Below are 27,933 nucleotides of genomic sequence, written 5' to 3' on the forward strand. Positions count from 1 at the left end.
GAGAAAGGCTGGCACAGGTTTACTAGCTATGCTCCCTTCTGCCCAGACTATAAGGTAGTTACCACTGCCACCAGTCAACTCCTTATTAGTGACTTTAAGGCCCTTAACAAAGGGTGACCAGTCTTGCTATATAATATTAATGCAAATAGTTTGACCAAGAGCAAGCCTGCTAGGGGTGGCCCACACAGTGTCACCAAATAAATATTCAAGTACTTTCAAAACTTAATATCTCTGCACAGATCAGCCACAGTGAAAGGTTTAAACATATTTAATAATAAATAAAAGAACAAAACAATTTATTTATTTATTTGCATGTGTTTACCGGGACGGTCCACTGGGCCAAAAATTGCCCATTGTCAGTGGAGGCTGAGGGAGAAATGCTCCACAGTGATTTATACAAAAACACAAATCTGGAAAATACAAGAAGAACTGACAATGAACTAAGTCTTGAACAAAGTAACAAGACAATGAGGCAATGCAGTTTTACATAAGTCCATTTACTTATTCTACATGTATACATAATTACAGCAAAATATTAATAATCAGGAGATAAGGTAGGTTTAAAGAGGTAGGTAGGATGGAGAAAGAAAAAGTGGAAGTGGGGGTGGGAGACAGAATAAAGTCAAGTTATAAAGTGTGAGGAACTAGCACATGAGCATAGCCAGTGGGAGGATAGATGCTGTTTTAAAGATTTTTGAAGAGAGATGCATTGCTGGTGGATCTGAGTGATGGTGGGAAGAGAATTCCATACTGTAGCAGCAGAGAAGGAGGTGTAGCATTTGACCAATGGAGTGGTTGGATTTGTTAATCTGCAGAACCATTTGATTCTCAGAGCAGAGGGGGTCTATTAGGGTGGTAAAGTGTAAATAGAGAAGAAAGGGCAGGGCAGTGGGCAGGACGGAATATTAATTTGTGGGCAACTGTTAGTTGTACATATGTGAGATGATAGGGAAGTTCTAGCCGGTTTAGTATGCGAAGAGAGGCACAGTGGTGAGATGAATTTTGTCCGTTAGTGACAAATTTTGCAATTTTGTTATACCAAGAGTCAAGGTTGGATTTAAGATTGGCCTGTATGTTAGTAAAAAGGGGAGCGCCATAAAGAAGAAATGGGAGCAGGAAGGAAGAAGCAAGTGCTAGTTTTGAGGAGTAATTGAGGAATGTTTTGTGACGGTATAGCATGCCCAATTTCTGGTGAACTTTTTTAATATTGTTGTGAATATGCAAGTCTAACGTTAGATGTTAATCTATGGTGACTCATAGAAGTTTAGTGTGTGTGATAACCTTAATAGCAGTGTTATTTTGGGAGAATATAGAGAAAGAGTTTTTGTTTGTAACAGAGGTCTTTTTGGGGGTGAATAACTTTTATTTATTTTTTTTTTAAGGGTTTAGGGCAAGGTGGTTGTTAGTCATCTATATTTCAGTGGAGGTGAGAGCTGACTGGGTAAGTTTTAGGAGTTTAGGTGGAGAATTGACATTGCAAATGCTAGTAGAATCATCTGCGTACTGGATGACTGTGCCTTGAGAGAGATTAGAGTGGAAGTCATTGATGAAAATGCTGAATAACAGAGGCCCTAGGATGGATCCTTGGGGAGCACCAGTAGTGGTGTTGAGGAATGGAGAGAGAGTCAGTGTTGCCATTTAATAGCTTCTTGCTTGTCTGTGAGGTAGTTGGAAAACCAGAGAAGGGTAGAAGGAGACATTCGTAAGTTGGAGGGTTTTCTAAGGAAAAGAGGGTGGGGATATAGTATCAAAGCCTTTGGAAAGGTCTAGAAATAGAGAGGAGACAAGATTCCCGGCATCTCGAGCTCAATTAACAGAGTCACAGAAGGATATTGTAGCTGTAGCGGTGCTATGTCTGGGTCTGAAACCATGCTGAGTTACTGATAGTAGGTTATTGCCATGTAGATAATTAAGAAATTGTTTGTGGATACATTTTTCAAGGATCTTTGAGATAGGGGACAGAATAGCAGTGGGACAGAAGTTGGAGATATCAGTGTTGTTTCCGCCTTTGTGCAGTGAATGATAAATGCTTTTTTCCCAAATGTTGGGAACACAAGACTCTTGAATGGACCTATTGAGAGGTAGGCCAACAGGATATGCTACGAGTTTGCTGGTGTTTGAAGGAATTCTCAGGGCAGATTGTCATGGGCATTAGTGCATGGTTTTAATTTGAGTAGTTTTTTTTTTACTGTGGCAGTACGGCTAGGTGCTAGAGAGAATTTATGTAAGTGGGGGGGGGGGGCATTTGTAGTTTGGTCTGATGGATTGGGATGATTATGAGGGAAGTTGTCAGTGAGATTGGTTATGGTGTTCATGAAATATGTGTTGAAGAGGGTGGCTATTTCAGTGGGATTTTTGTCTGGATTGGGACAGGAGTTACTGTTATATCCTGAGTGCAGAAGGCTGCTTATTGTGCTCCAAAAGTGCTTTGGAGTTTTTGTGTTGTTTTTTTAAAGACTGGTAGTATTATTTTTTATCCTTGATAATTAGACACTTTACTTAATTGCGGAGGTGTTTGTAGGTTATGAAATCAGAGTTTTTTTGTGTTTCTTCCAAAGCTTCCAAGCTTTGTCCCTGGTGGCCATGTTCTATTTAGTAGCTCTAGTGAGTCATGGGGCATGATTAGATTTTACTCATTTTAGTTGGCAGGGGGGGGGGGTGCTAGCCTTTTTAAGATGTTTAGGAATGTAAAGTTGAAAAATTCAACTGCTTCATCTAGAGGAAGAGTTTTTAGAGGATACCAGTTAATGCTGTTTAAAATATTGCTAAAGGATGTGGAGCAAAAACTGGATAGGTTTCTAGTGTTTTTATATAGATATATGTGTAATGCTGTTGTGGTATTACATATTATAAAGGCAGGTTACTGATGCTGTTTGGGAGAGTTCCTTCTGTGGAGTTTTTATTGGGGTAATTTTTGTTGGGTCTAGTAATATCAGTGATTAGCTGGCTGGAGTTAAATAGATTTATGCTAGAGGGGGAGTGCTGCTGTGAGAAGTTTAACCAATTAATGTTAACATCCCCAAGAATTATTGTTTCTGTGGTTATGTTGCTGGATGTCCAAGCTAGGATATCCTCTAATATGGGGATATTATTGCCCAGGGGACTGTTTAGGACAATGATACAGAGGTTTTTGTATTCATTTATTTTTAGGAAGGTAATTAGGACTTCTGCAGTAGAGAAGTTTGGTATATATGAGTTGTATGAGACTTTATTGAAGGTGTTAGGATAGATCAGTGCTACTCCACCACCTTTTTGCATGGCCTACCTGAGCGCAAGCATGCAAAACCAGGGGGAAGGAATTCTGAGTTTTTAATATATGGTTTTAGCCATGTTTTCATAGCAATAATGTTGGGCTTGCTATGTGCTAAACAGACATGGAACTCAAGGACTTTGTTTTGAATGCTTTGTAGGTTAATTGTAGTTGTATTTAAGGATTTGTAGGAGCTGTGTAAGTTAGGAGAAGTGGTGGGGGACCAGGATTTAAATGGATATCTCTGCATAGGGTTAGTTTAGAGAGTTTATGTAGGACAGTAGTGAGTTCTAGCTTTTTTTCGTAAGCTATGGTTTGGATAGGTAAAATGGTATTAAATAAATTTACCATTTAGAGGGAGGAATTTAGTTTAAGGCAGAGAATGTTGTCTGTTGGGTACAGGTTAGGTGAGATGTCATAGTAGGTACTGAGGGATAAACTATGAGTGGAGATGGTGGAGGTGGGTTTGTGGCAGATGTTAAATTGTTGTAGGAGGGTTAAAGGTAACAGGAGGCTGAGGGTGTTAGCGTATATCTAAGTGGCATTGTGTTGTAGGTTATGGTGGTGTACAGATTATAGGTTAGCAGATGAGGAGTAATAGACAAAGTCTGATAATTAGAGAGGGTGGAGAAGGAAGCTATGTGTAAGTGGAGGTAGTAGGACTGGCTAGTGGGAATTCTAAATTTTAATGGAAAAGTGTGGAGTGGGTAGTGATTGGATGGGAGCTGATGAGGGGGTGGAGCTAAGGTGAGAATAAAAGTAATTGAAGTGGGGGTGAGTGGGAATGTGGATAGGGTAGGGGAGCAGAGTGAGCCCAACTGCAGCAAGAGCGAACAGAGCAGGTAGAACCAAATCACACACATGGCGTGAAAAGATAACAATCAGGAAAGAAAAAAGAGCTGTAAATAAGGTAGGTTCCAGAGGTTGCAGGTTTAACTACTTGAAGGTGTCCCCACTGCAACCATCTTGATGTAATACAAAGTTATGTAAATGGCAAGTAGAAACAAAGTAACACCAGTAGGCTCAATGAGAGCTGGCAGAATAATGAACTGATATTCTGCAGCCCTATGCACTAGGTATGAGTACTTTGGGAAGCAGATGGGTTAGATAGGGAATGGAAGAACAGTAGAAGAAAGCTTTAACAGGGAGGCTGTCAAGTTGGTGGAAATGTGACAACAGTAAAAGTAGCTTTAGATGGGAGACTAATGAGTTAGGACCCTGGCTGTGTGTGCGCCAATGTAAGGAGCAGTTAAGTTAAATACATTAATGAAGGAGTGCTGCACATAAGTACAAAGTAACAGCTTCCTTGCACTTAAATAGAATGTAAAGGTTTCCTTATACAGAGCACCTATGCTGTGAGCTAGGAGAATGTAAAGGTTTCCTTGTTCACAGCACTTATGCTATGAGCTAGGAGGGAGCAGTCACTTGCAGATTATGTGATATTTAGTTTCCCACACAAAACTGTCTCACAGTGAAGTCCTCATGTAGCAGATTCAGATTGAGGGAGGGAGATATTGTGCAGAAACAGGTAAGCATGAGTGACAATTGAACTGAAAAAGAGACAGGGAGAGAAAGGTTATTAGAAAACAGTAAACCAACCAGCTACATTATTAATACAGACATGTACAACAGTTGAAAGGTTGCAAAGCATCTACAAAGGGATGTAAACATGAAGTACGTGTGTATATAAGCAGCAATATATATTTCACAACATTAGCAGTACACAAGTGTAGGTTCTATAGCCTGTAAACCAGCTATGTGGATATGCTGCATCATCACAGTAAATGAGCTCCTCTCTGCGAGTAAAAACCAGCAAACACAGTTTAACAGTGCATTAGGAGAGCTGCACATGCAGGAGAGATAACAGCCAAATGTTGTATATAGGTATTCTGTGAAAGGTCTTGTCCTGAGAGGCGGTTAACTAAAAGCCACTCAGAGCGCCTTAGCAACGCTATAAAGGAGTACAAAATAAATAAAAATGGGCCAGTGCTTAATACTAGCAATCGGTGTATCTCCTGCATTAATAATACCGCACTCATTGACAGAAATAGCCTGAGGAACAGGTATTACATTATCAAATGCAATGATCTTGCAAAAACAATCTTGATGAGATATCCATGTGGCACTTGTACAACAGAATAGCTTGAGATGCAAGTATAAGGTTTAACAGTGTAGCATTTATACATAAAGTACGCCAGGGATGCAGGTTAAATATTACAAGTCTTAACAATGTAGCATTTATACATTCAGGGGATATAAAAAGTGTACACACCACCTGTTAAAATGCCAGTTTTTGTGATATAAAAAGTTAGACCACAGTAAATCATTTAAAAATGTTCCCACCTTTAATGTGACCTATAACCTGTACAACTTATTTGAAAAACAAACAAATCTGTTGGGGGAAAAATATAAAAAATAAAAAACGTACAATAAGCTGGTTGCATAAGTGTGCTCACCCTTAAACTAATACTTTGTTGAAGCACCTTTTGATTTAAAGTCATAAGACAATTGCATTCCTCCATATTTCAAAACTAGTGATTGTTTCACCCTAAAGACAATACAAAAAACTTCTCAGCACAGACTCTGTCTCTCTTGCTCATTGAAAACTGAAAGATACCATATTTTATTGTGTAGCCATAAAGTAATTTAATTTCAGCAATTTTTTCTGAAATTAACCTCCTGTATTCCTGTTTCCACTGTTACAATATATACATTTAGAGTTACAGTAATGCATGTACATTTCAGTTCTATTCCAGTAGGGCACACTGTGGTTACATTTTAAGCAGAAGCACTTTATAAAATATGTCTTTAACTCACGTCTGTACAGACCAGTTTTGATATACACATGACATACAGTTGTAATACATTTGTAACACAAGCTTCTTATATACATTATGTTGATATTCACATATGATATAGAATTATTTACAAAATTCCAGATAGCTGTGCTGGCAGTTATCTCCTTTCATGACAATCACTGCCACCAGAACCCCTTGACAGCTGCTTTAAGGCCCTTAACAAAGGGTGTCCAATTTTACTATATAATATTAATACTAATACAAATGGCAGTTTGACCAAGAGCAAGGCTATTAGCAGTGGCCCTCACAGTGTCACCAAGTAAATATGCAAGTACTCTCAAAACTTAAATATCTCTGCAAAGATCAGCCACAATGAAAGGTTTAAATATATTTAATAATAAATAATAAAAGTACATGAAAATACTGAGTATATATATTCAGTGGCATCAGAGTTCAAAACCATAGGAAATACTTAAAACAATATTGAAGGGCAGGCTCAGACAAATAAAGAAAGCAATCTCTAAAGTAGGCTTCACTATATTCCTGACTAAATCTAAGAGAATTATACTGTTCCCTGATAACTTACTTAAAACCATTCTTAACCCTGGAAGATGCTGACATTTGTGCAGTCACAGAAACCTGGTTCAAAGCTGCGGAGAAAACCCCAGCCATACCAGGTTACTCATCTTATCATGCATTCAGACCCCAAACCATGGGCACCAAAGCAAAAGAATGTGGAGTTGCAATATATATATAAAAGACATATACACCTCCAGGCTGGTCAAACTGTGACACACGGGAGACACTCCAGGTGCAGTTAACCATTGACTAGACCTCTATTGAAATCATAGCTAGCTACATGCCCTCAACTTTGACTCAAGATGTCCACTCCACCTATCTGGACCTCTTCGAATCTATCAAGATTCAACCCTTTACCCTGATTCTGGGTGACTTTAACTGTCCAACAATAGATTGGAAGAACTACTCATGCCAAAACACAAATGCCTAGAGATTCCTTGATTTTGCCAATGCAAATGCCTTATGTCAGCTGGTTGCCACCCCCAGAAGAGGTGAAAATATCTTGGACTTGGTATTAACCAACTTGAGTAAGCACTGCAGCATCCCTACAGTGTCATCCTCTCTCATAAGATCCGACCACAAAGAGGTCACTTTCAAAGTCACCATCTTCCCCGACAAAGTTCTCCAAAGCTGATTGCAGCCTACTGAGGGAAGGTATAAATAGCTTTATTGCCCCCGCCCTGTCCATATGAACTGACACATATGTCCAAACCTACACCAAAGTACTATATGAGCATTTATATAGCTGCATGGAATCAGGATTACCCAGCAGGACAAAAGCATCCTTCTCAAGGAAGAGTAATCCTGTCTGGTGGCCATCTACAATAAATAAACTCTGTAATAAAAGGAAAAAAAATTGCTGTCCAGGACCAGGAAGTAGTAGGTGCCTGATTGGAAGCAATCTTTCCTTAGTCTGAACAAGTAAATAAAAGCACTACTGAAATCCTCCAAAGCAGACTTCGAGTCTAAACTGGCCACAGCTACGAAAAACAATCATAAAGCCTTCTTGATATAATGCCACAGTCTAAAAGAAGTACTCAGATCTGCTCAGAACTGGTAGTCAAGGACACCACATACACAAACGCTATAGATATAGCCAACCTGTTGACAGACTGGTTCTGTGAAAACTTTACCTTTCTATTCCCCATTAGTAAATCAGGGCATCCTCCGCATCTGCCCCCCCCTTATCTCTAGGGAGCAAGTCATCACTGCCCTCATAAAGGGAAAAATACAGCCTCCATGAGATCCGATAACATCCCAGGCAACATCCTACATGAACTTAGGCAGGAACTTGCAGCACTATTAGCCACTCTATTCAGCCAAAGCCTGAGTACCAGCTTTGTCCCAGCTGAGTGGAAGACTGCCACTGTCATCCTTTTGCACAAAGGCGGAGTGTCCACCAATCCAGGAAATTATAGACCCATCAGCCTAACTAGCCTGATCTGCAAGGCCATGGAGTGGATTATCATGGAACTTATTAACAAGGACATTGGCAACCTCCAAACACTTGACCCCACACAGTTTGGTTTTGTCAAGAGGAGGTCATGCCTGCTAAATTTGGTCGACTTTTTTGAGACCGTCACCAAAGAAATGGATGAGGGGAAGACAGTGCACAGCGCCTACCTTCACTTTGCCAAAGCCTTTGATACTATTCCCCACTTGGGTATAATAGATAAACTCTCCAAACTAGGCATCAATCCATATGTTACCACATGGGTATCAAACTGGCTCACTGATAGAACCCACCTAGTCAAAACAGAGTCAGCCACGTCAAGCAGTAGACCCGTAGTGAGCGGTGTACCTCAGGGATTGGTCTTGGGGCCTCTGTTGTTTGGGATATACTTTTCTGAGGTGCAGGCCGAAATTAGGGGGCTATGGCTGACCAAGTTTGCAGATGACTGCAAGCTGGGCTTTGCCATCAGTTCCTCTAGTGATATGGACATCCTCCAAGAGGGTCTCACTCAAACAAATGACTGGTGCCAGAAACATGGCCTCAAACTGAATGCCAAAAAAAAAAAATCATCATCCTCTTTGGAGAGAGTGATCTCTCCACAAATTATCATATTAATTAATTAATTAATTAACTAATTAACTAATTAATTAATTAATTAATTTAATTTAATTACATTCATAAAGTCCTAAGCATACAGTCAGTCATGAGGGACTTGGGCACCCAGGTTGATAGCAAACTGACTTTTGACCACCGTATTGCCTCCATTGTACTGAAAGCTTTCTACATGGCCCACCTCATTAGTAAGGCTCAAACTGCAAACTTAAACCAAAACAAGAAGCCAAAATTTGAGGAGAAGTCTTCTCCTTGATTTTCTGGTTCTTGTTTTGGTTTTCATTAGTAAGGGTATCTCATCCAGGGACAAGGTGGTCATAACATCCCTGTATTCTTTCCTTATAAGACCCATTATTGAGTACAGTGCCCCTTTCAGCATGTACCTCACTAAGTACGTGCAGCAGCTGAAGAGACCACAGAGGTTCTTTACCAGGAGAATCCAGGGCCTCAAACATCTACCCTATACAGTCAGGCTAAAGGCTTTGCCCCTCTACTCAGTCTCATGCAGACTCCTCAGAGGTGACCTCTGTCTGGCATTCAAAGCAATCTCAGACCCTGCCTTGATGTGACTGTTGCATATCCACAAGTCGAGCTCCCTTCGAGTAACCCACACGTGCAACCTCAACCTGATCTGTGACATCAATAGAACTTGTTGGCGGGACAGATTTGTGTCCCAGGGACTTCCCCTTCTGTGGAATAGACTTCCTCTCCACATCAAGCCAAGTACCTCATTAACACTTAAGTGCAACCTGGATAACTGGATGGGGAACAGAAAATCAACTTCTGGGATTCCACCTGTGTCCCTGCCTGACAAGGGGCATCAGTTGCTGACTTGTTAGAACATGGGCTAAATTCTTGGCTAGGCTTGTAATGGCCTCAGGGCCAATAGCCTAGTAACTTCCTATGAATAGAGCAAGGCAGATGATCTAGTGAATGGTTCTTTTGTCAGGCCCAAGACAGAATACAGAATACTCTGCCTCACTAAGAGACTTCCCAAAATAATATGTAAAATATTACTTCTGAGATAGCTTACAGAATGACATCACTTCTGGTCATCTGACTTCTAGTTCCAATGCAAACCCTCATTGCTGTAAACTGGTAGGACTTGGCACCTACCTGCAAAAATACACAAACAAGGGCTTTTGCTCAGATCTGTGGTAGGTGCTGCAAGTCATGAAACAATTGCATACCTCCACACTTCCAGAGTAGTATTTAGTTCACCCCAAGGACAATGCAGAAAGTTTCCTAGTACAGACTTTCTGTCTCTGGCTGCATTGAAACCTGTGAGATAGCATCTTTATGGCCTAGCCTATAAAGTGCATGTACTTTTCTGTTCTCTCCAGCAGGGCAAACTGTGGATACATTTGAAACGCAAGCACTTTACAAGTACCTTTTCAACACAAACATCTGTACAAATCAGTTTGATATACACATGACATACAGTTCTAATACATATGTAACACCAGCATCTTATATAAATCAGTTTGATATTCACAAGTGACATAATTATTTACAAAATTCCAGATAGCTGTGCTGGCAGTACCTCCTATTGTCACAGTGCTATCTATTTTGATAACATTTTGTGATTCAGGTACACTGTTCTTGTAAGAACACTGCTGTTGTTGTTTACTTGATCTATTGTAGCCCTGGGCAGAACACGAAAAAGGTCAGATGGATCAGTGTTCCACTCCAGTTAACAAAGAAAATAAATAATTGAATAGACATCCAAACCTAGCACTTTAAAATATAGTGGAAGCGAACTGGCAAACATTCAGCTAAAATCATTAACTGGTAGCATGTGCATGTGCAAAATTGACAATGAAAACTGAAAATAGAGGTAAAACAAAGCAAAAAAAAGTTCGTAGAAATAATGAAAATAAAATAATTGGCAGAACTACAAGTGGCTGCAAAATACCCTGTCGCTGATGGGATTTAGTAATAGAAACAGAGTCTGTAGGATGTGCAGCACAGTTGGCTACTATGCAAAATGTGCTTTAGTACAAGACAGTAAAAAACAGGACGTTAATATGTTAAAAAACAGTAATGATGTGAAATCTGAAATACTTATGAGCACTGTAGAAAGGACTTCAGTGAGTATGCTGAAATGTAAACTTATAAGCAAAGGTCGCAAAGCAATAAAGTCAGAGTATGAATGTAAATGAAGACTGGTCAGCAAAACTGAATAAATGGCAAATCTGCTGTGTTTAAGCTTGATAGTGGAGCAGAGAGTAACATAATGTCTGAATCTACATTCTGAAGTATAATATTAAATTACAAGCTAAATGAGTCCGTTTGGGTGTGCTTCAGTCTTGTTCAGTCAAATCTTCATGAACTGCTGTTAAAGACTTAATTAAAAGTTGTTACTCTGTAACCTCAATTAAACCAAGCCAATCTAATTGTCAAAGATGCCTGTATGTCTTTAGATATAATTAAGAGAATTTAAGTTGTAGAAATTGAAACTGAGTTTAAATGAGCAGTTTTTGAGGACATACATTTTTTAAACTGCATGTTCCAAAGGCTAGCAGTATTAATGGTGTATTCTCTGAGGCAGCAAGCAGAATTTACTTGTTTCCAGTGGCCATCAGAAGACTTGAGTGAACAGCAGTGTGTAACTGCAGTAAAGTGCTTGACCAAACTTTCTGCAAAAAACTGTGTCAGTTAGGCAACGATCCTCAGAATAGAGTAGAAGTCAGACATGTATTAAAAATATGTCTGCTTCATCATACTGAAAGAAGGCAGGACTCCGCCGCTCCTGGTAGTTTTCACCTACCAAAGGATTCAGTGAGGATGACTAGATGAATTCTGATTCAGCTGAATTTATTTTTAGTAATAGCATTTATTGGACCCTTATTAATCATGGCACAGATGCTTTCTACCAAATGAATTTTCCATCTAGATATTTAAGAGATGGCTAAACCTCTTAAAATGGATACTTTTCTAACTTTGTCATCTGTATTTTGAATTTAAGTCTGTACCATTCCTCAAAATGTACTTGCTTGTCACATCAGCTTTTTATTTTCCAGTATTTAGTCATTTCATAGTGCAGTTAAATGTGGTCTGCAAGTGCAACGTGATTTTTCATTTGGCACGAGTTAATCTGCTAACTGCTCTTTGTGTCTTAGTGGGGTTTTTTTTGAAAGGTTGGCTCTTTCATTCATTTTTACTTTCTGCATTTTGCACAGAACATTGTTGAGTTCAAAACATTGCATTCATTTTCTGTTACTAGACATGTAGGTTTTCAGAACTGTCAGCAATTGAGAGAAAAGCTTTATTTTATCTGACACATACTGTTGGAGTTTGTGATTGCCCCAGTTTAATTCCCTTCCAACTACAGGATATGAACACAGAGGAAGACTATTCAAAGCAATACTTAATGTTCTCTCTGGACATGCAGTGCCTCTCAAAAGAAGCTTTCATGGGAACATCATTTGATCAGTGGCATAATCACAGTAACATCAATACTTTTACAGCATCGCACTTTCAGCAAACAAGTCACTAGGTGTGGCTTCAAGTAGAGTTGATGAAAGCGGGTAAAATAATTTTGGAGAATGTTTCTAGGAGTTAAATTGCACAGAGATCAGAATAGCTATATTTCACAAAGAATGAAACGGATTCTTAGATAAGGTTGTACAAATTATTTCAAGATGAAATAAATCTTGGAATCGAGATCTGTAAACCTTATCAAAGACACTGGTGCATTATTTGTGCAATACAGCTAACTTTTATGTCTGTGCGATACAACTCCTAGGAAACTTCTCAGTGATTGTTTTATCCACTTTCATTGCTTGTTTTTCACTTTCTTCCAGACTGTTGGTAGAAATTTAGGACAAATGGAACCTTTCACACTTCTAATAAGACTTTGCACTTTTTCGAATAGAACAGTACTACAGAACTACTGTCTTGTTTATTGAAACCCTCTGGGCAAATTTCATTGCATTTTTCTCCTGTAAGCTTAATGAGGATTGCCCATGAGGTGCTATACAATGTTACACTTAAGGAATATTTTCATTCAGCTTGTCAGTTTATTTAGTCTCTGATGCAGAATTTTACATCTTTTTTTTCACATGCAGGTCCAGACCTTGTTGTACAGTTTTCTTTTTATTATTCACTAGCTGCCGTCCCAAGTTTTCCCCTCTGAAGATCAGGTTGGTTTGGAAGAATGTTTCTTAACTGGAGTATGACTGCAGTCAGTATAGAATGCTGTTAGTTTTGGAAGGCTACTTGTCAGTTTCAGGTTGAATTAGATCATTTTGCTGTAGGTGTTGGACATCGAATTTTTAATGTGACACTGCAAACAAAATCTCTGTATAGTCTAACAAAGTGATTCAGAATTTTACATTGTGTTGATTTCAGCTAATCAGACCAGTATAATAATTTATTTTACATTATTCATTTCTTTCTTTTTCCTTTTTTTTTTTTGTAGTTTCCCAGCTGGTCGTCGAAGAAGTTGTTGTGATTCAGAACCACCTTGAAATTGAGAAGACTTGTCGTGAAAATGCTGAAGCAGTTGCATCAAATGTAAATAATAATGCTTGACATTTTCTTGTGTTTCACCATAACCTGATTCTTTCCTGTCATGCAGTTTCATTACTGTGCCTTGAAGTGATTTGTATTTCTTGTAGAATGCATTTAAAGACATGCAAAGGTTTGCAGTTCATACACTTTACAAGTTTGAGATCATTTGTAACTGTTACAAAAGCAAAAACTGTATAGAAAAAATATTTTATATCTTTGGACCTTCAAGCCTATGTGCTCTCCAGTACTAGAGGGGCCCCAGTACTGTAGTCAGATATGAGAGCCTTCTGCTGGGGCCTTCATTCAGGCAGCTAAGTCTGAGTGTTGCTTATGCCCCTGCTAGCATTCTAGTTTGTAGTGTTGTTTTCCTAGTCCTGGGCAAGGGGATGTGCGAGCCATACCACTACAGAACCTAAGCAACTTTCCCTTTGAAAGACCACACTTTCTTGCGCCCGAACTCAAGGCTATAGTACATGTAGTGGTTTGGTGGCCTTAAGCACCCCCCATGAATGCCATGCATTTGCATCACTACCTCTCCTTTGAGGGTTTTTATCATTGCACAGTAGGCTGCACTCCCCCCCCCCCTCCCCCAGGATTTGCACACAATAATCCCCACCACCACCAGCTACTATAAGAGCCTGAACCACTTATTGAACTCTGGTCACATGGGCTGTAGTCAGTAGCCATTGTAAAGTATTCACAGCCTCAAATAAATATAGGTACTTTGTGTGTGTGTGTGTGTGTGTGTGTGTGTGTGTGTGTGTGTGTGTGTGTGTGTGTGTGTGTGTGTGTGTGTGTGTGTCTTGCATGGATTAATGTAATTCTGTATTTTGGTGACTTTTTGAAGGAGCATTTGAGCTCTGCCCTCCCATACTGATGACCTAGATCCAAGAAGTAGTATGGATTATTTGTAGTATGATGTATTGGCCACTGACAGCTATCCTGACTTTTGGTGGAGGGGGGACAGTTTCAGTTATAAGCAGTTATGTGCTACAGGTGATGAGGAAAAGCACTGAGAGTAAATACAAGGACATTCTTCAGCATGGCATGGAGATGCAACATTAGTAGTACTGGCATTTATGATGGTGTCTGCCTAGAAGGAAATAGATGCTGCCACCTCCATTGGCATCGCTAGATAACTGTAGATGCTGCTACATTGGCATAGATAAATAACTGAACTCAGGTGACTGGGTTTGTAGTAAGGCATTTATCATTTTGGGAACCTCTTGGAGCTGGCCTGGGAACAGGAGGAGTGACTCTGCATTGCTGGCTTGCCTGTCTTTAGGGGAAGGGTCTTGGGGCATGTGCCAGGAGTGCACGGTTCTTTGGTAGAGTCAAAGGTAGAGACTGAAGACTACAGAGGAGCACTGGATTCTAGGACAGCAGGGCAGTCTTGAGGACTATGTCAACTGCAAAAGTGAATGCCATCCCTCACTGACCCCCATTCCATGTCAAGCCCTAAACATGTTACTAAGCATGTGCTGTTGAATTAGAGACAAAAAAGAAAAAAGAAACCCCCTGAAGGCTGCCTAAATTTTGGCCCGCTCTCACCCTGATGAAGCAGAATGTATACAGGTGCCCAAGAAAGGAACTGATGGTTTGCAAATGGTGAGGTAAAAAGTTCCAATAAAAATCTTCTTTACTGAAGGATGTTTTGCACTGGAAATAAGTGTACCCTTTGCCTCATCTTTCCTCACCTCCCCACAGCAGGTACTGTATAAATTGTAGACAAATGCTAAAGCAACATTCAAAATAATAATGGTGTTTTCGTGTCTGGTGGAATATATGAAAGGGAAAGAAGTAAAATGCTTTTTAACACCTAAGTTTATGGTTGAAACACTTGAACTAGATTCATTTCTTGCTGTGCATGTATTTTGTTCTTTTTTATTATGTTACAAAAAAGTAATCTTGTAGTACAGGATGTTATACAAAGGTTTTTTTTTATATTGACTATTTATCCCATAATAAAACTCAGTCATCAAATGTATTTTTTCTGTCTGAGTTGTGAAGAACTGGCTATTTGCTATGCTTTGAATTTGCTTTTCACTTATAGCTTTCATTGCCAGCATGTAGTCAGTGACAGCCAATCATTTTGATCGAGTTTAAAGACAACTTGATGCTCTCCTTACTGCTTCACAGTTCAGTATTTTAAAGTGAACCAACTGACAGTACAGACTGTTCTTACTTGCACTAGGTCTTATTTTTTATTCATTTTATTTTATTTATGCATAATAGCAATGACATTTCAAAGAATGGAGGGTAACCTCTTTCCATTATGGTAGACAGCTCTCATTAAATGTAGCTAGACAAATTTGTGGGTCATTTGTGTAACTAAGTTCTGGTAAAAAAGGCTCAACGTTGTTATTTAGAGAATCCATGCAAATAATATGTATCGATAAAGTGTAGATTCTTGCATAGAGTATAACGTTACAGTACTGTATTTCAGAAGCTTCAGGTTAACTTCTGAAGTTGTTAGCTTTTGCATGTGTCTGATACTTATAGAAAGCATGTTTACTGCACCTTGCAAATGTTCTGCTTTCCATATGGGGGCCCTATTGTTAAGAATGTTACTGATAACAGTTTATGGATTTTGTAAATTACAAAGGCCTGTCTAAAATAAGGGTAAGTTTGTGTCTTGCAGAGATAGGAGCCTGTCCCATTATTTACCGTTTTGAGAAAATGTGTGCATCCATTGATGTTTAGAATTAGATCATGGTTGCAGTAGCCTAAGCTATGTGGGTTCAGTCTTGCCTAGGATATGACAATTAGCCTGTTTCAAAAGCTTAATGGAACCTTCTGTGCACCCTAACTACTGAACAGCTCACAGAGAGATGTATAAAGTCAGTCGTTAAGATGCCAAACTTTCAGAACTTTCTTGCCGTCAAAGTATGTTCTTGTGATCGACTGTAAGTTAGCTCTTCTTCAAGGCTTGGCAGATAAATACCCCATTGGGGAATATCTTCCATTGTATTAATGTTTATGAAAAAAAATTAATCTTTTCCATCAAAACTTATTGCCAGAGGCCAGTGTCTTTAGTGGCCATCACTGAAAATTTTTACTTCAGAATTTAAAATTTTAGCCAGGATTTAGGACAGACTTAAATAGGCTCCACCAACTTCTTGTCAGACACTTTTCTCAGTAGAAATGTATACCTTGCTTCTGGAGTGTCAATTCTTCTCCCTCTTCTGTAAGAAGAAAAAAGTTGTAAAGGAAGCTTTGGTCTAGAAGCCAGCTTCCTCTTCACCTCAGCTACTAATGAGTATCTCTGCTGTGGCCATTTTGGTTTCCTCTGCTTATCGATTTATCTCTCAGTCCTGCTGATGTTGCTCCTTGTGAAATGGCTAAGACCCAAGAGATGGGTACATCCACTTTGAGAAAGGGATAGACATTCTTGTCATCACTGGTGGAGAGTGCAACATCGTTCTTTTACAAAGCTGCTTTAAGGAGCCTGAATCCCAGGCAAAGGTCCAGAATTTGGATTGAGTTTTTTGGTAGGGCCTTCAAGAAGCAGATGCTGGTTCTTCATGAAGTCACTCCGAGGAGCTTGATTCCAAGGGAAAGGACCTATCTTTTGGATACTCTTTTTCTGGAGGGTCTCCAAGGTAAAAGTTAACAGAAATTTAGGCATATGCCACTTAGCCAGACAGATGATTTGATTTGCTAGGTTTTGCTTAAAGTTCTTTGCAATTCTGAGTCTTCCTACAAAGAAAAAGGAAAATGTTTTCCTGTGTCTCAGATTCCGATCCTCTCTCTCCTTGTGAGGGACAGGAATTAGAGTTGGACTGTATTAGTTTCTATCCCACAGAATGGGGAGTCTGACTTAGTTTTTCCTTCATATTCCTTACCTGAAGAGTTATCTTTTTGTAATACAATTGCCAAAATTGGAGTTATCTTATTGGGAACAAAATACCAGAATCCCAGCAAAGATACTGTAATTTGTTACTGCTGGGATTTCCTCAACCTGCAGCTGTCCGTCGTGTATTGCCAGCTTTAAAGGATCCTTTCCTGGCAGCCAAATTATATTTCTTTTTTTTTTTCTTCAAATCTTCTTTTGATTGAGAAGGTAAAATTGATAGGTTTGGGAAGAAAGTTTATACTGCCACCACCTTGGCCTTCAGAGTAGTGAATTGCCAGGCTTATATATCTAAGTTTCTGGTTGTCTCATCAACAACATGGGAAAATTAATTTCTGATCTCCCTTCAGAGAATAAGACACAACTGAATTCTTTAGCATTCCTTGTGTTCCAGGTAAGCACACACACTTTAAAATGTTATTATAACACTGGTGATGCTGTTTTGAGAACAGTTGCTACTGGGTCATTTATGTTAAGATTTGCTTAATTACATTCCCAGAATTTACCAGAGGATATCAAAGCTAAGCTCCCAAATGCTTCTGTGGGTAAGAGGTGTTATTTGGCACTTCTTTTGCTGAGGCCTTGAAAACATTGTATGAAAGGCAAAGTTAATTGAAGGGAGTTGCTCACATTTTTCAACACTCCATGCCAAAATATAACAAACTTTTCTTCCGATTCAGGTTTTATAGGGATCAGCATAAACAGTGTCTGCAAGACAAAGCAGACATAATCTAAAAAAAGTAAACTGACTATATGCCGTCATGTTTCCCCTCTCCATTCCTTGGCATCTCAGTAAAACTGTCTCATAGTCTTAAGTCCATGCTTCTGTCTGTGGCATTGGATAACATCAGATGCTTGGGTTCTGAAAATGTTTCAAAAAGGGTGCAAGTGATAAATGGGGAATACATTTTATTCGCAAATATGTTTGGTGCTAAAGAAAGAAGGAACTTGGAAGGCCTGCCCTAGACCTTTCTCTCTCAACCCTTCACATCAAAATCCCACAGTTCATAGTGTTTGCTTCCTCTCAGTTTTTTGGTAACTCTGAGCTTAAAAGATGCTTATCACATTCCAATTTTTAAGGAGTTCAGTCTTTTCTATATCCAAAGGTTTGAAAATTCAGGGCCTGTTGATCAAACAGGACAATTTAAAGCATAAAATGCTGATTGTAAAAATGCTCTCAAATCTCTAAACCATATTTGTATTCTAGGCCCTCTAGTAGTAATCTGAGACAACACACCATATAGTACATGCACAAGTACGGGAAACCAGGTCATACCCCTTAGCAGACTATCAATGGTAGTCTGGGAACTATTAACTCAACACAATCTAACCTTGCTTACTTTCCAGCAGAGCAGAATATTATAGCAGACAAGTTGAGCAGGGACAAGGACAGACCCCCCCAAGACTGGAAGTTGCACCCAAGATTTTTTACGTGAATTGATCCAACTGGGGGGAAATTGGATCTGCTTGCACAAAAGCCTGGAAGACAGTGTGTTTTCATTCTCTTGGACAGGGATGTTCCTGTATGCTTTTCCACCCATTCCAGTGATAGCCAGTGTTCTTTTAAAGATTCTGAAGTGCTCTCCAAGGATGATACTAGTAATTCTTATTTTGGCCTAAGCAACAATGATTCTCCCTCTTTCCTCAAATTGACCAACTGCAATTAACACAAGCTTTTTCACAAGATGAGCTTGCTCACACAGGACTAAGGGGTGTTTGATATACTCCAACATTCAAGTTTACACCTCACTGCCTGGATGATAGAATTTTAGTACCTTTTAGGCACCTGTTTTCAGAGGACATGCAGCAAGTATTATAGGATGCTAAGAAACCTGCTACTAAAAATCATTTTCTGGTTGGTGCCAAAGAAAAGACTAGAGCACAGATGCCTATAGTTCTACAATATTTGTGTGGTCATACTCTATTGAGATTCATCCCTTGGCCATCTTTGCTTGTCTGCTCTTGGCTCCCCCCTTTCTACCCTTTACAAGTCAGTTTTTAAAGGGGTTTTACCTATCTGTCCACCTAGAAGACATCTCCTTCTGGGATTTGAATTGTATTGGAGAAGCTTGCACTTTTTCCTTTTTGAACATGCACATAAGGCTGATTTAAAGTTCTTATCTTGGAGAACAGTGTTACTTTTCTTGCAGAAGTCAGAACAGAGTGTCTGAGTAACCAGTTGTTATGGTGATTCAACCCTATCTCATATTTTAGAAAGATAGTGTAACTTTCAGAACAAATCCTTCCTTTCTCCTTTCCATCTAAAGTGATGGTAGAGTTTACTTTGAGCCAGTTGTGTATTTCTGTGTTTTCTATCCAGAACCAAAAATTGGGGAGAAGGAATTCTGCACAGTTTGGATGTCCACAAGAAACTTGTGTACTAGGCTGACAGGATAAAAACCTTCAGGAACTCTAGTCAACTTTTTATTTCTTATAAAGGTAAGACAATATAAAAACAGAAAATTCCTAAATGAATGTTTCATGCATTTTCTCTCCGTCACTCGCACCATAACAATACATTCTGAGGCAGGGTCTGGGTTCACTTTGCCTGACTTTGGCTTCTTTTGTGGCTTTTAGGAAAAGAGTGGACTCTGGAAATATACTAGAAGTAGCAACTTGGTCATCTGTGAACACTTTTACCAAGCACTACAAGTTAGGCTTTTTCTATAGAGCCAGAGCAGTCTTTGCTAGGAGTATTCTCCAGGGACCCATGGTCTCTGATCCTCTTTCCTTTCTTCTTACTATCTGGTATTCGACCCATATTTCCAAGTTACTGCAACGGTGATCCAATGAAGAAAATAATACAGTTTTGTAAGTATATTTACCACAACAGCAGATGTTCGAATAGATCACTGTTACTGTAGGAATACCCCCCCCCCTTTCCTCCTACTTTCATATTAGGGTGTGGGATATTTTTCCCTTTTTCTCTGTCTTTGTCCTAGCATATATGTAGTTGGCAGGGCTGTAGCCTCACTTACTTTGAGGCAAGAAATCTCTGAAGGTTTGGTGCCAACCTACCCACCGACTTTATAATGTTCTCCTCAAGCTGTCAGCGATTAGGGTATGTGGAAGGTGCCCTTAAACTTTGAAAGCTGGCTGGTTGACATATCCTTGACAGGATATAACCCATGTAGCTTAGGTTGCTGCAACAGTGATCTATATGAACATCTACCATTATGTTAAGTTTTCTTCCATGGCTGTACTTTTCTGTATTACACTGGAGCGTAATGTCACAAATGTAATCAGAATTGCATAGAAAGTTGTATACTGAGCTTAAACTTCAGTCAAACTAAGAAAGAATAAACTTAAAATTAAAAAAAAAAAATAATTGAAGTTGTGGCAAGCCAGATTCCAACAGTAAAGACTTTAAGAAACTAAGTGCTTTCGGCCCCTAATCATTGGGATTTCATCGGAGTTAGAAACACATCCCCTTCCAGACTATTTAATTTCTTAAGCAGTCAGAAGCCTGTTTCCATTTAAAGTACATAGCTTCCAAGTTTAAAGACACAACCACCAAAAAATATATGCACCTTCAAGGAAGAAAGAAAATCTCAGATCTCTCAGTTCACAAATATAAATAAATAAAAATCTGAATATATATAATTCAAACAATGAATGTAATCTAAACTTAAAAAGTAAAAATCATTTGACTGAGAATCCAATAATTATAGTTGTTGCTAGTGTGTTTTTGGGTACCTACTGAGCTAAATTGTCTTTAAATACTTTTAATTTTTCATTTTCTTTCTTTCAGTAGGCATGAGAAGGTTGTCTTCTAATGTCGTTTAGTCATTTGAAATTAATTATAACGTAGCTTTTTAAATTGCAATATGTGCTACCAGGTTGCTGCCTAGTTACTAGGCTTATCATCTCTGTTTTTCATTTCCTTTTTTATATTGCTGTAAACATTAGCATTTGAAAAAGACCTCAGTTGTATGTTACCTTTTAAAAAAATGTGATACTGATACTGAAACTTATGTAGAGATGAAAGGGACATATTTCCCTTGAAGGGGTAATTATCAGTACATTTTGTAATAAAACTACCATTGTGTATTACTATGCACTACTTAATGCAGATCTTGAACATTTTGTCTGTCACAGAAGTCTCTTCCTTTATTATTACATGCACATTCAAGCTTAATGGTAAAATGCCCAAGTCCTGGTCATAAGTTTGTAGAAGTCTTTCTTATTACTTGTATTGTCAAGTAGCAGAATGTTGTACCTTGGGTTTCTGAAGCCAGCAATCACAAAACCACAAGTGAAATAAAAAAATATATTTTCAAGCACTGTTGTACAGTAGAAATATCTCTTACCCAATGGGTGTAGTGTTAAGGTTGTACTGGTGGTCAGAAATAAAGCACTTTAGTGCATTTGTGCTAGAAAGCAGACCATGCTCAAATCAGACAGAAGGAAAAATCTCTAGAAGCCTCGATACAAGTTGCAAAATCTTAGTTCCTTTATTGTGATGTAGATGACAGTTGCTGTATATGTGACTATTGTCAGACAAGTGCAGTTATATTTATACAAGCCAAACTGTTTGGGTGCAGGCGGAGATGGGCTGGAAACTGCTTTTGGTTGGAGAGCTAAGGGGGATGGATGAGGATGAGCCTTCCCAATGCCTGTGGATTGGATGGCAGTCACAGAAGGGGCCATCTTCTTCCTTTAAAGAATTTTTTTCCATGTAATATGATCCAGACAAGGAACCTCCAGAGAAGTAAAAAGATCTGAATACTTAGTCTGACCATATACTGATCTGTGGCACTTTCATGCCAACTGCATTGGATCTGTCCCTAATTATAGAGATATATAATATCAGAATAAAAAGTAAAAATCCGATAAAGAAATATAAAAACAAATCTCCCATATCGTACATCATTTTAGCCTTTCTGTTATCGTGACTCTGCTTTTATGGGAGATTGGGTGTGTGGGAATAGATAATGTTAGTGACCGAAAACAAATCATTGGTGAGTGCCAGCCAGTGGAGGGCAAGTCTTAAAAGAAACCTGAACATACACAAACTGATTATTTCTCCAAAAGTCATTTTGTAAATGGGGAATTTTTTCCTTTCAAGTTTAGCCATATTATTCAGGCTATGCCAGAATAAATCCAGGACTACCATGTCCGAAGGTTGAATAAGGTTCGCTTCCTTTATGCTCTATGTCTGTCTACTAGGGGTTGGCTGTAAGCTTCAGCTGATAAGCCTCTTGAAAGCATCAGTACACTCCCCATTAAAAGATGTTCCTCAAGTAAATGTCAGTAGAAATTATTGTGGTTCAGTATCTTCAGGCTAAGTTAGCTGCAGATGGAGTAGAACAAGTTAAGCCCCCTGGTCTTTTATGTGTTACCAATTTTATTTGCCAATGTACTTTTTTTTTCTCCAGTGTGTCATTTTTGTCCCTTTGAAAGGGTACCCATGCTGACATTCTCCAGAATTTGGAACATAAAGCCTTCGTGGTCTGGTGCTCCATGAGGTGTTCTGAGAGATGTTGATCAATCCTCCTTTTGATTTTATTGATAGACTTTCCGATATAAAAGCTGTTACATTTCTTGCAGCTGGCCCTGTAGACAGGTGGTTCCATATTGCAGTTTCCATGTGACCTACTGTCATATTCTTTGCCTGTGTTGGGGCATTTTGACTTGTTTCATTGGTCTTCAGGGTCAGTAATTGCACATGGGGGGTCCGCAGCTAAAGGTGTCTTTTTGCCTACTGTCTTCCTTGATCTCCTTGCTCTCCACATAGTCTCTGCTGCTCTTTGCTGTCTTAAATGTAAATGTTGGATGGGTTTAGAGTAGGTTGTTATGTTGCCTGCTTTCAATGAGGATCACCCAGTTGTCAATTATTGCTCTCCTTAAAGTACAAGGTAAAGGTTAGGGACATGGTCCTAGCCCATTTCGTTTCTTGCAAATCCCTAAACCTGTCAATAAATATCCTGTCCTGGCAGTCACCTGGCTCAAGAATGGTGAGGGCAATTGGCCTGTTTGCAGTCCCTGATAGGTTCCAGATTGGAAATGATGAATCTGTTGCCTTATCCATCAGCTAGGAAGCCCTTTTTTAGATTAATAATGTTTTTGGTGAAATCTTTGAGGCTTTTGGAGATCCTGGCAATTTGCATCCTTTGGGATTTGATCACATTCCTTTTGATAATGTACGGATGCATGCTGTTGCCATGAAGGAGCTAGTTGACCCTAATGGGCTTTATTTATAAATTGTTACAAAGTTTCCCCATGGTAAGGTCTTTGTAGATGTTAAGTCTAGAAAGTTAACCTTTTCTTGGTTATGGTGAGTGGTGCATTTCAGGAACCATATGGAATTGCCAAAGTGCAGGAAAAAATTCTACAGCTGTGAGGGTCTACATTCCCAAAGAATGGAGATAGCAGTAGAGTGGAGGTAGTAGCTGATCTTGAAAAAGTGTGGAGATTTGTAGATATGATCCTCTTTGCATTTGCCCAGAGTGGTGTTTGCCAGGTGGGGGACATGGCTGAAGCTACAGCTGTCCCAGTGGTTTGATGAAAATATGTCCCAAATTGAAAGAAGTTGTTCTAGAGCAGTAACATCCTTAGTGCTTCTGTCTTCCCAGGCAGGGTGCCCCACATGTGATTGTAAACCTGGGTAGTAATTATATGGAAGCACTGTGTACAGGGCCTCCACATCAGTTGTGACCAGAGTGGTGTCCCTACTTATATTGACAGTCCTGATTTCCTCAACAAATCTAGGGAGTTGAGCACAAAGAATCTGTTATTTTCTGCTAGGGGTTTTATCTCAGTTTCCAGGCATGTACAGATAGGTTCAGTTATGGAACCTATGCTGGTCACAACTGGCCAGTAGGAGGATCCTGTCAGTTTTTATGAAGTTTGGGAATTGCAAAGAAGTTTAGAAGCTTGAGAGAAGTGACCATAAATAATTCCAGGAGTCTGTTGCTTATTAAACCTTCCTCATTGAGATGAAGTTCAATGTAAATTTTCTCATAGGCTGTTTTGATTTTACCCAGTTGAGAGGGGCTATAAAAATCAGTATTACTAAGCATATTAAGTATTTTGTTGTAGCAGGTCGAGGAGTCTGTGACTAGTATTCCTCCACCTTTATCCACTTTCATAACTCTTCTTGACTTATCCTTGGTAAGTTGGGTAAGGGCTTGTAATCCATTCTTTCCCCATGTTGTAGTACCTTCTCCTGAACGACCTTGTTAAGATCCATCTAATGCTGGCCTCACATTTGGTTTCAAATGCAGCCAGAACTGGGTGGGTTGGTGGACAGAAAGCACTCTACTTTCTGCCACAGTGGTTGTCTGGGGGAACATCCCTAGAGTTCACCCTGTCCTTGTCCTTATAGGTTCTTAGGTATATACTAGGCTAATAACCACCAAGGCCTTTATAAACCTAGTCATAGAAGCCAACCCAGTGGTGCCGTTATGTATCATGGGCATTTATTGGAAGGTGGGGTCTGTTTGTTAGGAAGTTTCTAGAAGTTATATGGTGGGGAGGGGAGTATGTTAGTTTGGGCATTACTGTCTGCCTCTATCTATCAGAGACATGGGGGAATAGACCCAGGGTGAATTTCTGATTTCCTATCCATTGACCAAGGTTTTATAGCTTAAATATTCTGAAAAAATACTAGTATGGTTAGCTTCCCAACAAACATTTTGTGATCCACAATAGTATCTACAGCATTGCTATGACTACTAGGGATAAATATGAGTCACTTACCCAACACCTCTTCCTTTAGGGGAGAGAAAGGCTTCATTGAATTAATCCAGAACTTGAACTGTTGACAGTGGGTCCCTGCTTGAAGTCTTCTTGTGGTGGATGCCAAAAGTGTTTGAAGTCCCCCTTTCCCTGACAAGTCCTATCCTTCTTGTGGTAGGTCAACTGGGTGGGAGTGCTGGATCTGTTGTCAGTATTGATCCTTGGTGCGACTGGAGGGTGGAGTCATCAGTTTAGGAGTCTGGCCTGTTTGGGCAGTAATAGGATCTTCGGTCCTCAAAGCCCTTGTTTTATGTTCCTAGGATGGGGGGGACTCTGTGTGGGGTCCTTGGTTCTAAGTCATTTGGATTGTGGCAATATTGAAAATCCTAATAGTGGTTGATGTAGTTTGAGTCCTAGTGCTGCTACTGGTCTGGGAGAAAGGGTGTTCCTGATGTGTGTGGTCCTTTTCCTTCTCTACCTTGTTTATACTGGTATTTCCATGCGTATCCTTTCCTCCTGTTGGAATAAGCTGTTAAGCATAGTGGCTAGGTCAATATTTTTCTCATATTGGAAGTCTCTTTCCATTTTCTGGATTTTGATGCCTTTATTTTTCTGCATGGGTGGCTACCCTGTCCTCATTTACTTTAAATTGTCCTAGTTCAGCCCCTCCTTTTTGCATGCTTCTTCAAGTTTCTTGATAAGCATTGTTTTTCTTTTGTTGTTGGTTATGCTGGAGTAGGAGTTTAACTTGTTTCAGACTGGCATCTTTTAGGGTGTTGGCCAACTTATTTGCTATTTTGCTGTCCAGTTGTTCTGCATGGGTTTCCTTATCAATCTCAAGCTTCTGGGGAACAGTCTTTTTTGAGAGTGTTTTTAAAACATAGCTCCTCCCACTGTCCATCATCTTCTTCTCTAGGTCAAAAGGTGAGAGGCAAGACTAGTGGACCCTTCCGAGGTCAAGTAGTCCTTGGTTTGGTTGTCCTTCTGAGGGCTGTTGTCCATTGAGAGGGTAGGACATTAAGGAGGTCTAAACCATATTGGGTGGCAATATGGTTGGTGAAGTTGAAGGGTGTTCCATGACCAGGTGGAGACAATCCAGGCACATTCCCTTGGACTAACCAATTATAAGTCTTTCTAACCATTTGTATTGTCAAGGAACAGTCCAGTCTAGCTTGGGTTTCTGAAGCCAGAACTCTCAAGAAGAACAAGTAAAAGTGAAAAAAAATGTCTCTAGTACCACAATACAGTGGAAATATTGTCAACACAAAATTGCCTTAGTGCGTTTATGCTGGACAACAAACCATGCTCAAATCACACAGAAAGAACTCCTGAAGATGTGGTCCAAATTACAAATTCTCTGTTCATTTAATTGGGAACAGATGAGCCTTGTTGTATACATGGTCTTTGTGCTTATGTTTTTGTGTGAATATATGATAGCATATTCCAATCAGATATGTATTAGTATTTAGGCAGATTTCATACATTTATCCTTTCTAGCTGCCAGCCCCTTTTACTTCATTTCATACATTGCATAGCCTGTATCTGAAATTATAATTTAGTAAAAGTGAGCTTGCCAGTAACTTGATTTGTAAAATGTATCTGGAAGCATTGCTTGACTTTCTGATCTAGAATCTAGTCAGATGTTACACTTTAAAATTGTTTACCTTGTTACAATGTGGTATGTCTGTCAGTTTATTTGCTTTTGGAAGATCAGGTAAACATTGGGATTTTGCTCATCATCTCCTACTGTTTTAATTAAAAAGTTGTACTCCACATGTATTTAATCAGTTAGAGATCATGTTTAAAAGTCTGAAACATGCTTTTCATTTCAAACATGCTTGTGAATACTTTTTGTATGAAAAGAAAAGCGCATTTTGAAGCCTTTAAATAAATATTAAGTTTTTAAATGCTGCTTCAGAACACAGAAGACTAAATGTAGTAAGCTGTGTTTACGATATTACTATTCGGTACTTGCGTATTATCGCAACCAGATTTTCACGCTAACACTGGTTGCTTCTGTTTTCCTTTAGAAAACGAAATGGACAGTATTAAAATGAAATAAAGTCTTTTCTGTAATATTTTAATTGGTATTACTATTTAACCTTGAAAACACTGAGAAAATAATATTGTAAAATAGCTTGTCCCTTTTTCAGAGATTAACTCATGTCAGTCATGCTGTGTGATACGCGTTCCACAGCAGAATAACTGCTTTGAAGGGCTGAGTGCAATCGCTGATAACTCCCCCCCCCCCACACACATACCAGCAGAAAAACAATGAGTGAGCCACGCATAGCTTTCCAGCTGTAAAACATGCAGAAGTCCCTGAGGTACATCACCAGAGTTTGTCCCAATATGCCACTATCACACCACCAAAACGTACCCACCAAAACAAACCAAACTACACCTGGTAACTCCCTTCTGCCATCACGGCAGTGCCATGAAAAACTACCCCGGATTACCTGTCAACATCATGCCCCCATCACTCTTGCAAGCCCTTAATTCCTGCAATTTTCTGTCACGAAGGTTAACCTACAAAACTACAGCTGAAAAATAAGTGAAGATATCTCCGAAAAGCACCTAATATATGCACGATTAACTGGCTAAGTCCTTTCTGGCCAAATACACGTGCAAACGCAACCACTCCAAAGTAAAGGGGAAAGCTATTTTCAAACCTTCCTTTTTCAGCCGTTTAACCGATAAACCTTCCTAAAACCAGAAAACATTAAAGAAAACTTGTTTCTGAGGTTTTTAATACTTTCTCGGTGCTACTTGACACAACGAGAAGCAAGCAGCATTACCGCGAAAATCTGGTTGCGATAATATGCAAGTACCTACTATTCATAAGAGGGCAGGGAGTGATTATGCCATTCCGGGTTCCAGCACTAATACTGCTGTGTTAGCACAGGTAAGTATTAGTAAATTAGTGATGTAATTGCCAAATTGTTAAATTGAACTCTGGATGTGATTGTGGGGGCAGTCATTGTGAAAGTATTTCTTTCTTTAATGAGAGTCTCTAGAATGTCTTCAGTGACAAAGTTATTGACAAAGAGAACTACTTCTGTAACCAGTGAGGGGATAGTTAATGTGCTTGCTTTCTTCTTATCTAGCTTAGGTTTAGGGAGCACAAGGATGTGTTGGTACTAGCAGATATATGCTCAGGACACACAGGCCTGTGATAAGTATATCCACTGCC

General features: G+C 39.3%; 1 protein-coding gene across 1 annotated transcript in view; it reads left to right on the forward strand.

Annotated features, from left to right (window-relative positions):
• Positions 1-27,933, forward strand: part of LOC122797181 (shootin-1-like) — a 1,945,876-nt gene that overhangs the window by 968,898 nt on the left and 949,045 nt on the right. The window contains exon 4 of the mRNA XM_044066002.1: positions 13,116-13,210. Coding sequence (XP_043921937.1) covers positions 13,116-13,210 — 95 coding nt within the window. The remainder of the gene's footprint in view (positions 1-13,115; positions 13,211-27,933) is intronic.

Source organism: Protopterus annectens, chromosome 3.part0 (assembly GCF_019279795.1).
Source record: "Protopterus annectens isolate FY-2018-M chromosome 3.part0, PAN1.0, whole genome shotgun sequence".
Classification (NCBI taxonomy): domain Eukaryota; kingdom Metazoa; phylum Chordata; order Ceratodontiformes; family Protopteridae; genus Protopterus; species Protopterus annectens.